Genomic DNA, 13,095 nt, shown 5'->3' on the forward strand with positions numbered 1-13,095 from the left:
TGAGATGCAAATATAACAGGTGATGTGAAATTTCCCTATTTGATCACTAATCAGCTAATTGTTTTAGTGGTTATGTGGCCCACCGTCCTCTTGCCCCTCCCCATCACCTCTTTATCCTTAATTTTTTTTATCCTTAATTTTTTTAAAAAAAAGGCACCATCAGTTCTAAGACATTTCACTTTATTTAAAAGAAGCCAATATACAGGATATAAAGGGCATGATATTTACAACAGTACAGTAAACAGGTTGGTTTCCGGTAGGATCAGTAGTCTTTCAATGAATATAAACCCCCCCTTCCCCTTGACGCTAGACCCAGCTGGCAGACAAACAGCAACAGTGGGGTGGGATGGGACTTCGGAATAGAAAGTCCCCCTGGATGGGGCTAAAAATCAGGTAGATGCTAAAATGTCCACGAAGGGGTCTGTGGGTGGGGTTGCCTTTGCCTCATCTCTTTGAGGGCTTGGCAGAGGGAATGGTGAGGGATTTAGCCTGAGACTAACACACAGCCCACCCTGAGCCTGGAAATCTTCCACTCATGGAAAATTCCCTTCCAGGGAGAATCTGCCTTTACCGACACCCACCTGGCTGCTTCCAGACTCCCCACTCTAGGAGAGTGCCCTTCTAGAACCAGAGCTTAGTGTCTCAAGGTGGAGGACCCAGGAAGCTCCCAGCACCCTAGTTCCTCATCCAGGTCCCTGGAAGAGCACAGCAAGGACTACATCCCAGGCCTTGGCCTGGGGTTGGCACAGCCAGGGCTGGGCTGTAGGCATCTCACGGCATTTGCACTCCTGCTCCAGCTGCCTGACAACCTTGGACCCACTGAGGCCCAGGCCCCAAGGAAGCTGTGGGCTCCATGAACCAACAGCCCATTGCCACCCACACCCTACTGCTTCTCAGCTCTCTCCAAACACAGCTGACTTGGCAATGGATCTTGGCAGACCAGAGTTTGAGCAACTAATCGGAGCCCACCCTCTGAAGCAGAGCTTGTCCCCTACCTAGTGCCCCCTTTCCCTCCCACCACCCACCTCCGTTCTGAATTCCCCACTGCCCACCCACTCCCACAAGTGCCCAGCCCCCTGGACTTCAAAGGACCAAGGAGCTGGGGGATCAAGGGACAAGGAAATGAGGTGAGGGGTGACCTACACTCTGCTGAAGCCGCTCGTGGGTGTGGATGAGTAGGTGGTGAGGATGCGGAGACAGGTGAGGGGTACTGATTACATTAAATCCAGCAGCAACATGCATCTGTCCACAGAAAAATGCTGGGCTACCATAACTGCCTACCCTAGATTTAAAAAAAAAAACTTTCCTTTCATAAAAATAGATGAGAGTCTCTTGCTTTATAAATAGATTACATTTAGCTTAAGTTACACCTTACATGATCCCCTGCCCCACACCCTCTCCCCCATCCCAAGCCAAAGTGGTTTGATTCTCCAAAGGTCATCTGAGCTACATCCATAGAGCTAAGTCCATGATGGACAGGCCTGTCAGAGACCTCTAGACATACTGCCACAAGAAAACAAAATGTGTTTACTTGCCAATCATTTTTTTCCCTGTTCAGAGTCTCAGAGAAGCGTGTGTGTGTGTGTGTTCCACAAACAGGGAGCCCAAAGGAAGCTATTCTCCCTGTCCCTCCCCAATCCTCTCTTTTTATAAAACCCCCCAAAATAGGAGAGTGAGAGAGGGCAGCACAGGAGAGCCCATCTGAGACCAATTCTAAAATACCAATGTCAATATGACACTGGGCTGAGAAATAGAAAACCAAAATTCAGTATTTACATCTTTACAAAGGATGGATCAGTTCATCCCAACTGGACCTGGTGCTGCCCCAGCAAGCGTTGGGGTCTTTCTCGGCAAGCTGTGGGCCCATGGCAAGGGTACAAGCGGGGCCCACTGGCAACTAACTCAAAAAAGAACTTGGTGGGGAGGGAGGCAGCCAGGCCAAAACCAGGACCGCACCCTGAAGGCAGGTCACTAACACTCTTGCTGTCCCCCCATCCAACAGCCCCAAGTCCTTGCTCCCCAGCAAGAACAGCTATTGAAAACCAGCAAGACGGATCTTTCTGGCCAGCATCTGACTCTGGCTCCTGCCATTTCCATACTCCCCAGATAAATTCAGAGTACGCTAGTCCCCAGAGACAAATATCCTATGTATCCAAGGGGGAAAGCAAAAATAATACCATTGGACAGCAATCACCATGGTAACCTTAGTTACCCCCAAATACTTACATTGTTGCCTAACTGTCTTAACTCTAAAGATAGGTCTGTCACCCTCCCACCACCTTGAGGAAAAACCTGGGGCAGGCCTCCACTCTGCCTACCTGTCCACGGCATTCAATGCCTCCCTCACCCTGGGCAGAGGAGGCCAGAGAGGCGGCCAGTTTCCCGGCCTCCCAGAAACGGAAAATCTTTTCAGCAGCTGAGGTCCAAGCCCAACTGGCTCTGATAACCTTTGGTTAAAATAAAACTAAAACTAAAACAACAATAACAATAACGACAATAATAATCTGATATGTTTGAACCCTGTAACCTTGAGAACAAGGGTCAGTGAGGAGGAGGAGAAGGGGTGATCTCTCCTCCGAAACCTCGTCCCTCCACGTACCCAACAAGGGACTATTTGGCTAATAAGAGATTCTGGGAATGGAAGACTTTCAGCCAGACTTTCACAGGGAAACAGCAGGAGGTTCCTCCACAACAACAACAACAAAAAAGGAAAAAACTCACAATAAAGGCCACCAAGTTCTGATAAATAAAATTACACACAATCACTAACAATCTCCTCTCTCTCCATATATATATATATATATTTATATAATATGAATATTATGTACAATGATTTTAAGACTGCAAAACAGGTGGGGGAAAACGGAAGAGAGAGGAGGTCCTTACAGATCACTGATACCCTGGGAGGAAAGACAGGGGGCCTGATCTACACAAGGCCAGATTTCCCCTTCTGCCTGCAGACACAAGCAGTGGGTAGCAAGGAGCTCTGGTCCTTGGGCACATTTTGCTCCTCTGACCTCCAGGGGGAGCTCCTGGGCCAACCAAAACAAAAATCGGCAATCACACCCACAGTAGTGGGTCCAAAAAGAAATTTAAAAAACGAGCAAAGCTGGCTCTGCTGGCTCCAAGCTGAGATCTGGGGGTGGCCGCCACACAGTGCCCTTTGACTCAGGCCCTCTCAAGTCTGGGGAGATATGGCTCAGCTGAACTCCCCAACTGCTCAATCAGGGAATTATGGAAAAAGGTGAGCTTATGTCCATGAGCAGAACAAGGACGGTTCTTACTCGAGCTCCTACTCTCACCACCTCCTCTCTGCCAGCAGCCCCCGCTGGCTCCCTCCCCTTCCCTTCCCAATGCCTGCCAGTGGCCAAAGAGTGGGCCACCGCGGCACAGTGGAGAACCAAGATGGCGGCGGGCGGTACCGACCCAGCTCCGAGGTGGAGGGGGTAGATACCAGGCCTGGCCCCCTCCAGACTTTCTCACAGAGAAATTACAGATCTATAACCCCTTACTGTTGGCTGGGAAAAACATCAAGTCATCAGGGCAATAAAAGACCCGCTCCCCAACCCCAACCCACAGAGGTCCCAAGAAAGCAAGCAGTCAGGTGGCCGAGGGCCTTACGGGGCCCAGGCCTCGCTAACGACCTTGACCAAACTCCCTCCCAAGTCAGTGCTCACCCTCAGAGGTTGCGAGAGAGATCGCCCTAGCTTCTGCCTCCCTCCCAGCTCCAGGGGAAAACCAGGGATCTAGGAGAGGGTCTACCTTCCACAATGGTATAAGGCAAGCTGCTTTTTTTTTTGTTTTGTTTTTTGCATAGTAGTTTAAACACAGTGAGGTTCCGCCTTCCCCCACAGTGCCTTGGCCCTCTGCTTTGCCACTCGATCCAGAAAGAAAAGAAAAATTTGTCTTCCCTCCCTCCTTCCATCTTTTCTCTCTTTCAGTAAGTGAAAAACCCTCAGGAATTCCCCCACCCAGGCCTGGAAAGCTCGCAAAGGCAAACAGCTCCTTCCTGGGGGGAGGTGGGCCATCCCAAGTCCAACTCCAGCAGAGGAGGGAGGGCAGAGCTTATGGCCAATCAGAGGAGCAGGTGGGAGGGTAGAAAACGGCATTGTACCACGCCAGGGCCCCCCCCCACCCCGCACCCTCACCTTAGAGTTTTGTATAAAAACACCTGCTAGGAATAATTCTTTGGAGCTCAAAGTGGCTCAGCTTAAGGGAAAAGGCACAGTTAACACTGCATCATCCGGACAGAAGTCTGCATTTGTAATGTGGAGAACAATAGAAATTGACAGCACCATTCCTTGGGTGGGGGGATGGAGAAGGGGCACTGGTTGGTGGTGGGCGGAAGGAAGGAAGGAAGCAGCGGTCCGTTGGGGCCTCCAGAGAAGGGAGGGCATAGGAAGTCTGCGTGGCGAGGGCTGGAGCCCCACTTCCTGGCCCCGTGGGGAGAGGCGGGCAGAGGCCCCATCACCAAGACCACCAGGCACGGGCTGGGGGACATCAGTCATCAGCTGACCATGGGCTCCACATCCGCCTCCCGCTCAAACTCATCCTGGATCTCGTCTGTACTTCCTGAGTCGCTGCTGGCCATGGAGCTAGGGGACGGTGAATTCCTGGAAGGCACAAGAGAATGGGGGACATCAGAGGGCAGCCTGAGGACCTCTGAAGGGATTCAAAGAGCTGGAAAGACGGAGCAGCCATTCCTGGAAAACCTAGCCTCAGAGGGGGATCCTGCCCCGAGGCCCGCCCTTGCACCACGTGCCTTAGAATCTTCAAAGCCCAGGAGTTGAACGTGGCTATAGAGACCTATTGGGAGGCCCTGCACCCGCCTCTCTAATTGCTTGGTGCTGAGAGCTCCTTGGGAGCAGAAACCACAGGTCAAGCTCAGTTTTTACACTCCCATCACCTAACACACGTCTGGACAATTAACTCAGAGCCCAAAGGGAGGCCACACAGGACAGTGGTTAATAGCACTGGTTTTGAATTCTCACTTTATCACTGCTGAGCTGGGGGGCCTGGCGCAAGCTATTTTCCCTGCCTACGGGCCCGCTCCTCCATTCAAACAATGGAAATAACAACAGTGGCTTCTGGGAATCAATGAGCTAAAGGTGACATGCTAATAAGCCCAGGGCCACACACACGCAACTTCCCCCTGCCTCTCCCTCTCTTACAGCCCAAACAACAGCCTGCAAGAATATCGTCATGATAAGAGAAACAATTATAATTAACATATCTGTGCTTCATGCCAAGCATTTTATGTGTATTATCTCATTTTATTATTAGCATATCTGTCTTCCCCGAAAGGCTGAGTGTTCCTTGAGGGCAGGGGCTCTGTCTTGGTTCTGGTGTCCCTCAGCAAATAAAAGAGGCCTGATGCATGTCAGTCTCCCGGGGACAGACCCATATGGCCTTGCGTTGGAAGACGGGAAAGGAAGGAAAATGGCTTCCTAAGGACACAGGTGAGCCCCGGCCACCTCCTCCACCCACCAGCTCAGCAGGAAGTGGGGCGTGGGCTCCAGGAGGGCCGGGGCTGCGAATGTTCTGCTCATCACTGTATCCCCATGGCTTTGCACAGAGCAAGCCTTCAACAGTAGCTGTTGAATCAATGGGGACAGGGTTGTTGTGAGCGGTCACGTGAGATTAGATGTGTTAAGGCATTAGCACACAGTAGGAGGCTAATAGTCATCGGATGCACAGACAGGTGGATGGACGGATGGACCAATGGCCTGGGCAGGTGAAACCACCAGGCTATAAGTTGCAGCCCCACAAATCCCGCCACCCACCCCAAGGATGCCACCACTGCATTGCCAGGGAGGACAAGGCCGGGTACCTGTCTGCGGAGCCTTTGATGAGCCGGCGGCAGGTCTCCATCTGCACGTCCAAGCCCCGCTTCATGCTGCACATCTCCATGTACTCATGCAAGTGTCGGTTCATGTCGCTCTTGGCCGTGGCCAGCTCCAGCTGAGAGGAACCAACATGGCATAAAGGGGAGGCCAAGGCATCCTCCCTCATGGCAGACCACTCAGCAACCTCCCGTCCTCAGTGGTGGTGGCAGCATCGGGGCCACCCCAGGACACCACGCCCTCAGGGCCCTCCCTCTGCTCTCTGCTCTCTACATACTGGTGCAGGGCCCCTAGAACCACTTCTGCTGGAAGGTGAATGGTTGCTTAGCAACCACTGGGGCAGCCCTAGCAACTCCACCCTGTCCGGCATCCCTGCAGTCCTTTATGTGGATTGGATTAGAAAAGTCCTGAAGTCTCTCGTGTTTCTGACCCTTCTCCTCTACCAAGTGATACATCCCCCAGGAAAGGAGCTGGCCTTCTCTTTCTCCAGCGTGACAACAGCAGTGACTCTCACTGATAGATGTGGCCCAGCACACAGGCTCCAGAGCTGGAAGAACTGGGCTTACAGGCTGGTTCCTGGCTGGGGGGCCTTGGGCAAGTCACTTGGCCTCTTTTAACCTCATCTCCTCCTCTGTAAAATGGGGCACACAGTACCTACTGCATAGCGTGGAGGCACCCAGGTCCCTCTAGGTACATACATAGGGTATGCGGATACCATGGAGGGTGTATTTTTAAAGGGCTGAGTGCCCAGTGTCACTTGATGTCACTCAAATGTCAGTTCTCATTATTTTGAGATCATCATCTCAGTCAATAACTTTAAAAAAAAACCTCTCTGGGGCAAACATGGATCACCACCCCCAATTCACAGATTAGGAAACTGAGGCCCTAAGAGGGGTGTGACTTGCCCAGCACTAGGCAGGGAATCAGCAGATCTCCTGACTTCCGATCCTGTGTCTGCCTCGCTCTCCCAGCCCCTGTCCACATGGGCACCTAATCACCGTGAGTCTCGGGGGTCACAACCGGGTGATGTGAACAAGCTAACGCCTCACCTCGATCTGGCCTATGGTCTCCTGGTACTCCTTGTCTCTCGTCTTGAAGAAGGATTCAGTCTCATGGATCAAGTTGCCCAGGTTTTCCTCTTGCTGGGGAAACAGAACAGAGGGGACAACTTAGCTGGGCGGTGAGGGCTGCAGGGAAAGAGTGGGGGATGCGGGATCGTGGAAAGGAGGTGCTCCCGGTGCCTACCTCCCAGCCTCTAAGAAGCCATGCCCGGCTCACCTCGCCCTGCAGGTCAATGCTCGGATTGCAGTTGGTGAAGTCCTCCCAGAGCAGAAGTGTGTCTTCATTCTCCTCCCACGTCAGGCTGTCACAGTCATCGTCGAAATCAAAGGTCTCCCGCCTGTTGGGGGGGACACAGGAGGGCATGAGTGAACAGAGCCAGGCTCCAGGGGCCTGGACAGGGGAGAGCAAGGGACACTGCCCTGATGATTGGGCTCCTGCCAGGTGGCCATCCAAAAAGGCAGGGGCGGTGGCCAAAGGGGACACATGCCTTCTCCTTGGAGTTTAACTCTTTTCAAATGCAGAGTTTATTTACATATTATTTATACAATTTAAAATGTATATTCCTAAAGATGCCAGGCTTTCATTAATGGAGACTAAAGATATTTTCCTCCCGAGTCCAATCTTGTGACTGTTTTCCTTTCATTTAATAACTCATTCCTGGAGCCCCTGCTATGCCTGAGGTGATTCATATAACCTTTTCTGCAATTTGGAAAGGTGGGTATTATTATTATTCCCATTTTACAGATGAGGAAACTGCAGCTCAGAAAGAATAATTCACTTGTCCAAAGCCACACTAAGCTAGGCTGTACCAGAAACTAGGGCTGATAAAAAAGAACAAAATAATGCCATTTGTAGCAACATGGATGGACCTAGAGATTGTCATACTGAGTGAAGTAAGTCAGAGAAAGACAAATATCCTATGATATCGCTTATATGTGGAATCTAAAAAAAAGGGTACAAATGGACTTATCTACAAAACAGAAATAGAGTCACAGATGTAGAAAACAAACTATGGTTACCAGGGGGTAAGGGAGGGAGAGATAAATTGGAAGATTGGGATTAACATATACACACTACTATATATAAAATAGATAATTAATAAGAACCTACTGTATAGCACAGGGAACTCTACTCAATACTTCGTAATGGCCTATATGGGAAAAGAATCTAAAAGAGTGGATATATGTATATGTATAACAGATTCACTTTGCTGTGTACCTGAAACTAACACAACATTGTAAATCAACTATACTCCAATAAAAATTAAAAAAAAAAAAAAAAAGAAACTAGGGCTGAAAGCCAGATCTTTCTGTTTCCTATGGCTTTTTCCTGCCCATCAAAACATCACCAAGCACCTATTATGTGCTGGGCACGGGACAGGCCACCATGCATGTATTAAAATGCAATTCATTCCATCCTCACAACAATCCTGTGAGGTGAGCATGATTGTTAGTCCCATTTTACAGGTAAGGAAATTGAGGCTCAGAGGGATTAGGTGGACTTCTAGAATAATACATGCTGGAAATCAGATTTGAATGCAAAGCCTGAGTGATTTCTGGGCTTCCCTATTCACTAGAACTGGAAGTAGGGTGATGGACCATACAGGTGTGCCTGGGACTGAAGGGGTTCTGGAGGTGTACTGGTTACCCCAACTGGAGGGGACCGTAAAAATCATTCAGCCCAATATGCCCATTATTCAGATGGGAAGGCTGAGGCCTGCAGCAGTTAAACTGCTTGACCCAGTGAATCAGCTGCAGAGGAAGATGTGGGTCCCAAGTCCTGATTCCCATCCCAGGGCTCTCCCCACTGCCCACGCTCACTCCTTCAACTACTTTCTGGATCCTACAGGGCACTGCTCCCAACCTGCTGACAATGGACCAGGCTGGAGCCACCCGGCAGAGCCCAAGAGCACCCCCGGGAGCCAGGTTCCCCACCAAGAAGCGGTTCCTGCGGGAGCCTGCAGGTGGCTCCCTGCATCCAGGGACCAGAGCTGGGGCAGGGCTGCAGGGTGAGGCGCTGCCCATCCCCCACCCCACCCCCCCAGCAAGACAGTTCCAGGGCGAGCCCCTGGGTCAAGCGTCGTCGACCCATCACCACCTCACATACTAGACTGCTGACCTCACTTCCTTCCCAGCGGCTGGGACAAGAAGGAAACCCCAGCTGAGTAATGGGGAACTAGAAAGGATAGGAAGCTGCCTGCACAAGAGAAAGGGCGCGCCCCTCCCCCCAGATCTGGAGGGCAGGGCTGAGCAGGAGGGTTGGCCACTGTGCAGAGAAAGTAGCAAATTTCTCCCCTTCTCGGCCTGAAGCCCAAGCAACTGATTTTGATCAAAACAAAACAGCCCTGACACGGGTGCATTATTCAAGGAGTTCAGAGGAGCTGGCCCGGGGCGGTGGGGGCTCTGGCTTGGGTCTCAGCCCGTAGCCCGCGGAGATGTCAGCGGGAGGGGGCCAGGGCCCTGCCCTGGTGCCCTCTGCGTGGCCTTGGCTAGAACTACAAGGGTGGAGGGGTGATCAGAGGTTGGCCGTTTTTTTTTTGAACTAGGCAACTTTACAACCAGATCAACCTAATTGGATACTGAACCCAGTTCAGACCTGTCAACGCTCAGGTGCCCATTTTAGCAGCATTGGAAAGAAAGCCCTTTCATACACCTGGGAGCACAGTTTTTTAGCTCACCCCACTTCCTGGGCAGCCTATGGATTCCTGGTGACTTTATGAAAACCAGGGACAACAATTTCTTCAAAGAAGCCCTTTAATTCAACCAAATGAACCCAGCCTGGGTCTCTGGGGCATACAACCCTGCCCTACACTCAGAAATGCCCACAGCAACGTTCAGAAAACCTAGACCCGACCAAGGGTTCTCTTCCAAAGCCCCTCTCATCAACGAAAGATGAGACTATGAGAACTGGGTGTGGGGGGAGATGGTGAAAGATGAATCGAGAGTCTAGGAATCTCCTTGTCACCCTCAAAACAGCAAAGTCCCAAACACAGCCCCATCTCAATGCTGTTTCAAGGGAACAGCAAGTAGAGGTAAGTGCTGGGCAAACCCATCCCACCCAGGTCCGATTCCCGTCTTCCTGACAAGTCACCAGGGTGGGGATGGTGTGGCAAGGAAACAGAAGAGGGAAATCTCTTCTGAGCACGAAGACAGTGCTGGACCGGTAGTCAGGGGCCCGGCTCTGTCCCAACTTGCCCAGCCCTCTCTGAGCCTCACCTGTGCAATGAAGGGGCTGGGCAGAGTGATCTTGGGACTCTACCATGCTAGGCCAGCCCCGAGCACTGTAGGAAGCATTAGGAGAGGCCTGTGCCCCTGGCTTTTGAAATGAGTATGATGGCAGGAGCACCTGCTAATAGGAGGTGCCCTCCTGGAGGGGCCTGGAAGGTCGGTGATGGCTCACCAGAGGCAAGCACTCGAATCCAGCCAGCCCTGCTGCTGGAAACTCAGGACTCCAGAGAACGGACATCAGGCCAGAAAGTGTGCTGGGCCCTGAGACTCAGACGCAAGGGGTGGGAGAGGTAGGGGTGGAGAGGGAGGACTCCAGTCCTGGGCAAAAGCTGAGTCCTCAGGGCTCAGGGGAAAGAGCAGGCAAGAGCAGGCCAGTGGGGCAGGGAGAAAGGTGGACTCCAGAGACCCGGTCCCAGCCTGCTCTCTGACTCAAGGCCCTTAGGTGAGTCAGCCAATGCCCACAGCTGCACCCCTACCCTCCCCAAGCCACACCGGGATACTCTACGGATTAGAGCCAAAGATGGATCAGGATTGCAAGTATAGCACTGGGTACACCAAGGCTACAACGCATCCCTGCCCCAGATGACTGTACCCAGCCAGGTTCTAGTAAATCGGCTGTCCGCAGGGGTGGGAGAGGGCTGCCCAGACTGGTAGCACCTGACAATTTCCCATCGTGGCAAATATTAAGCTACTGATGTGCCATCGCTAAACCTGGAGTGGGCAGACATGCGTACAATCAGCTTTCACAAGCTGGTGCGAGCCAGCTCCAGCCCACCACGGACCATACCCAGCCCAACTCTGCCACTAACCCGGGCAGCAGCTCAGCCCAAGGGAAAAAAAAACTGTAACTTTGTATGGTGATGGATGTTAACTAGACTTAGTGTGGTGAGCAGTTTACAACATATACAAATACCAAAACATGATGTTGCATATCTGAAACTAACAGAATGTTACACGTCAGTTATATTATCTCAATTAAAAAAAAAAGAATTGCCCACAAATATGACCACCATTACCAATTTGACCCTTTCTGAAAATGTGAAACTCCGAACCCAAATTCTTTCGGAGCACCGTGCTGGCCAAACAAAACATCTGCAGGCTACTTCCGGCCCAGGTCACCAGCTTGCCACCCCGGCCCTGCCCAACCTGGGGAAACGGAGAGGAGCCCCCAGGCAGCAGGGATACTCACAGCTGGTTAAACATGCGTTTCATCTCGTCTGTGATGTTCATGGAGCCGACCTCGTCATCCGAGAACCGGTTCACCTCCCCGTCCTGCTCAGAGATGTCATCGTCCGAAGCCACCTTACGCTCTTTCTTTTTGGGGACCACCTGACCCGGAAAGGAAAAGATCAAGGTCACTGGGAGGCTCTGCTGGGATGGAGGGCGGAGTGGACGGGGAAGGGAGCCGGCGTCCCACAGGATGGATGGAGCATGGCTGGGGCAGCCACTGCTTGGAAAGATGCCGGGTCCTCTAAGAAGCAGGCGGCGTTAGCAGGAAGCGTGAGGTGGGGAGACATGCAGGATGGAGGAACAGATGGCCTGGACCCTTCCCTGCCCTGGGACGCCTGGTGGTTGGGCTGGCTCAGCTCACCCCTTCACCAGAGAGGCAGCCCCATCATGTGGGGAGAAGAGCGGGCCAGACTGGGGCACTGAGTCGCCTGGTATGTCTCAGAGGCAGCCAGAGAGACGGAGAACCCCTTACAGAGGCGCAGACGGCTCCACGCTTCCCAGAGCCCTCCTGCTCCCATGCAAAGTTGACAGGCAGGCAGCCCCAGGTTCAACAAGCTTCCTCCACTCCAAGCAGACAAGACACGACAAACCAGACGAAGGCTGAGATGGTCCCTTGCTTCCCCGCAAAGGGGCAGCAAGAAGGCACGAGGTGGACAATGGGCCCCAGGGAAGCCCAGACCTCACCCCACTCCATCCAAAGTCACATACTTAAAGCGACAACACGCCATACTGCCCTGGGCTCAAGCAAAAGCCAAACCACAACCCAAAACTCAAGAAGCAGCCTTCAGAGAATGACGCACGCCCTTTGGGCAGCTGGACCAGCCCCCAGGCCCTCCCTGGAGGACGTTTGCCAGTGCTAACCCACCGCCTTCGCTTGGGACACACACGCTTGCTGGTTGGACGGGGGGAGGGGGGGTGGAGTGAGTCTCGATGTGGGACTGAAAAAGAGTCAACAGCCCCTCTTCTGAATTCTGAGGCTCGTGGACCAGGGCTCAGGCCAGCTCACCCAGCGCTCCCAAAGCCTGGCCAGGGATCCCCGACCATGGCATTTGTACCCAGCTCCGGCTCCCAGAGGAAGAGGCAGGAAGCAGGGCAGTGGACCCAGGGTGGATGGATGGACTGAGCCCTGGAGGGTCCAGAGACCTGAGTCCTACTCCCAGCTCTGCCATGTCCGTCCTGGAGCCTGTCACGCCCACCGCCCCGCCCGGGTGAGCGGTGTCCTCAGCCACTGGATGAAGCGGTCAGCCTTGATGGTGGAGTCAGACGTGCCTATGAGTCTATGCGTCCCTGATTCTACGTTCTCCTGGGGAGGCCAGAGGGTTGGGCAAACGCTACCTCGTGGGGGGAAGGGGCGTGGGCAGGGTGCGAGGAAAACGGGGGTTGGGTGGCCAGGCAGGGGTGGAGGGCGGTGGGCGGCTGGGAGTGGCAGCTGGTGAGCAGGGCAGCCCTAGTCACCTGGAAGATCTTGGACACGTCTTCCGAGTTCCGCTGCTGTGCGACATCGCACAGCTTGGCCGTGATATCGATTCGGCGGCAGATGTCCATGTCCACCTTCATGGCCTTTTCTTGGATCTTTGTGTCCAGGTCTGTCATGGGCTGCAGGGAGGACAGCAGGGGGTTACGTGAGCGAGGGATGGAGCAAGCATGGGGGTGGGGAGGCACTCCCAGGCTCCGACTGGATAGAGGGGTGGGGAGACCCCCAGGTGTCAGGCGGGAGGCCCCGCAGTCCAAGG

At 53.0% G+C, this 13,095-nt stretch overlaps 1 protein-coding gene across 2 annotated transcripts in view; it reads right to left on the reverse strand.

The window, feature by feature from the left end:
• Positions 1-163: 163 nt before the first annotated feature.
• IFFO2 (intermediate filament family orphan 2) overlaps positions 164-13,095 on the reverse strand; it is a 50,545-nt gene continuing 37,613 nt past the window's right edge. Inside the window, exons 4-9 of one of the 2 annotated variants that reach the window (XM_036853761.1) lie at positions 12,818-12,958; positions 11,322-11,461; positions 7,122-7,242; positions 6,893-6,985; positions 5,831-5,961; positions 164-4,613 (exon numbers count right to left, since the gene is read on the reverse strand). In XM_036853761.1, the coding sequence (XP_036709656.1) occupies positions 4,508-4,613; positions 5,831-5,961; positions 6,893-6,985; positions 7,122-7,242; positions 11,322-11,461; positions 12,818-12,958 (732 nt within the window). In that variant the 3' untranslated portion in view covers positions 164-4,507. The remainder of the gene's footprint in view (positions 4,614-5,830; positions 5,962-6,892; positions 6,986-7,121; positions 7,243-11,321; positions 11,462-12,817; positions 12,959-13,095) is intronic. The other variant, XM_036853769.1, reaches the window with a different exon arrangement.

Source organism: Balaenoptera musculus, chromosome 1 (genome assembly GCF_009873245.2).
Source record: "Balaenoptera musculus isolate JJ_BM4_2016_0621 chromosome 1, mBalMus1.pri.v3, whole genome shotgun sequence".
Classification (NCBI taxonomy): domain Eukaryota; kingdom Metazoa; phylum Chordata; class Mammalia; order Artiodactyla; family Balaenopteridae; genus Balaenoptera; species Balaenoptera musculus.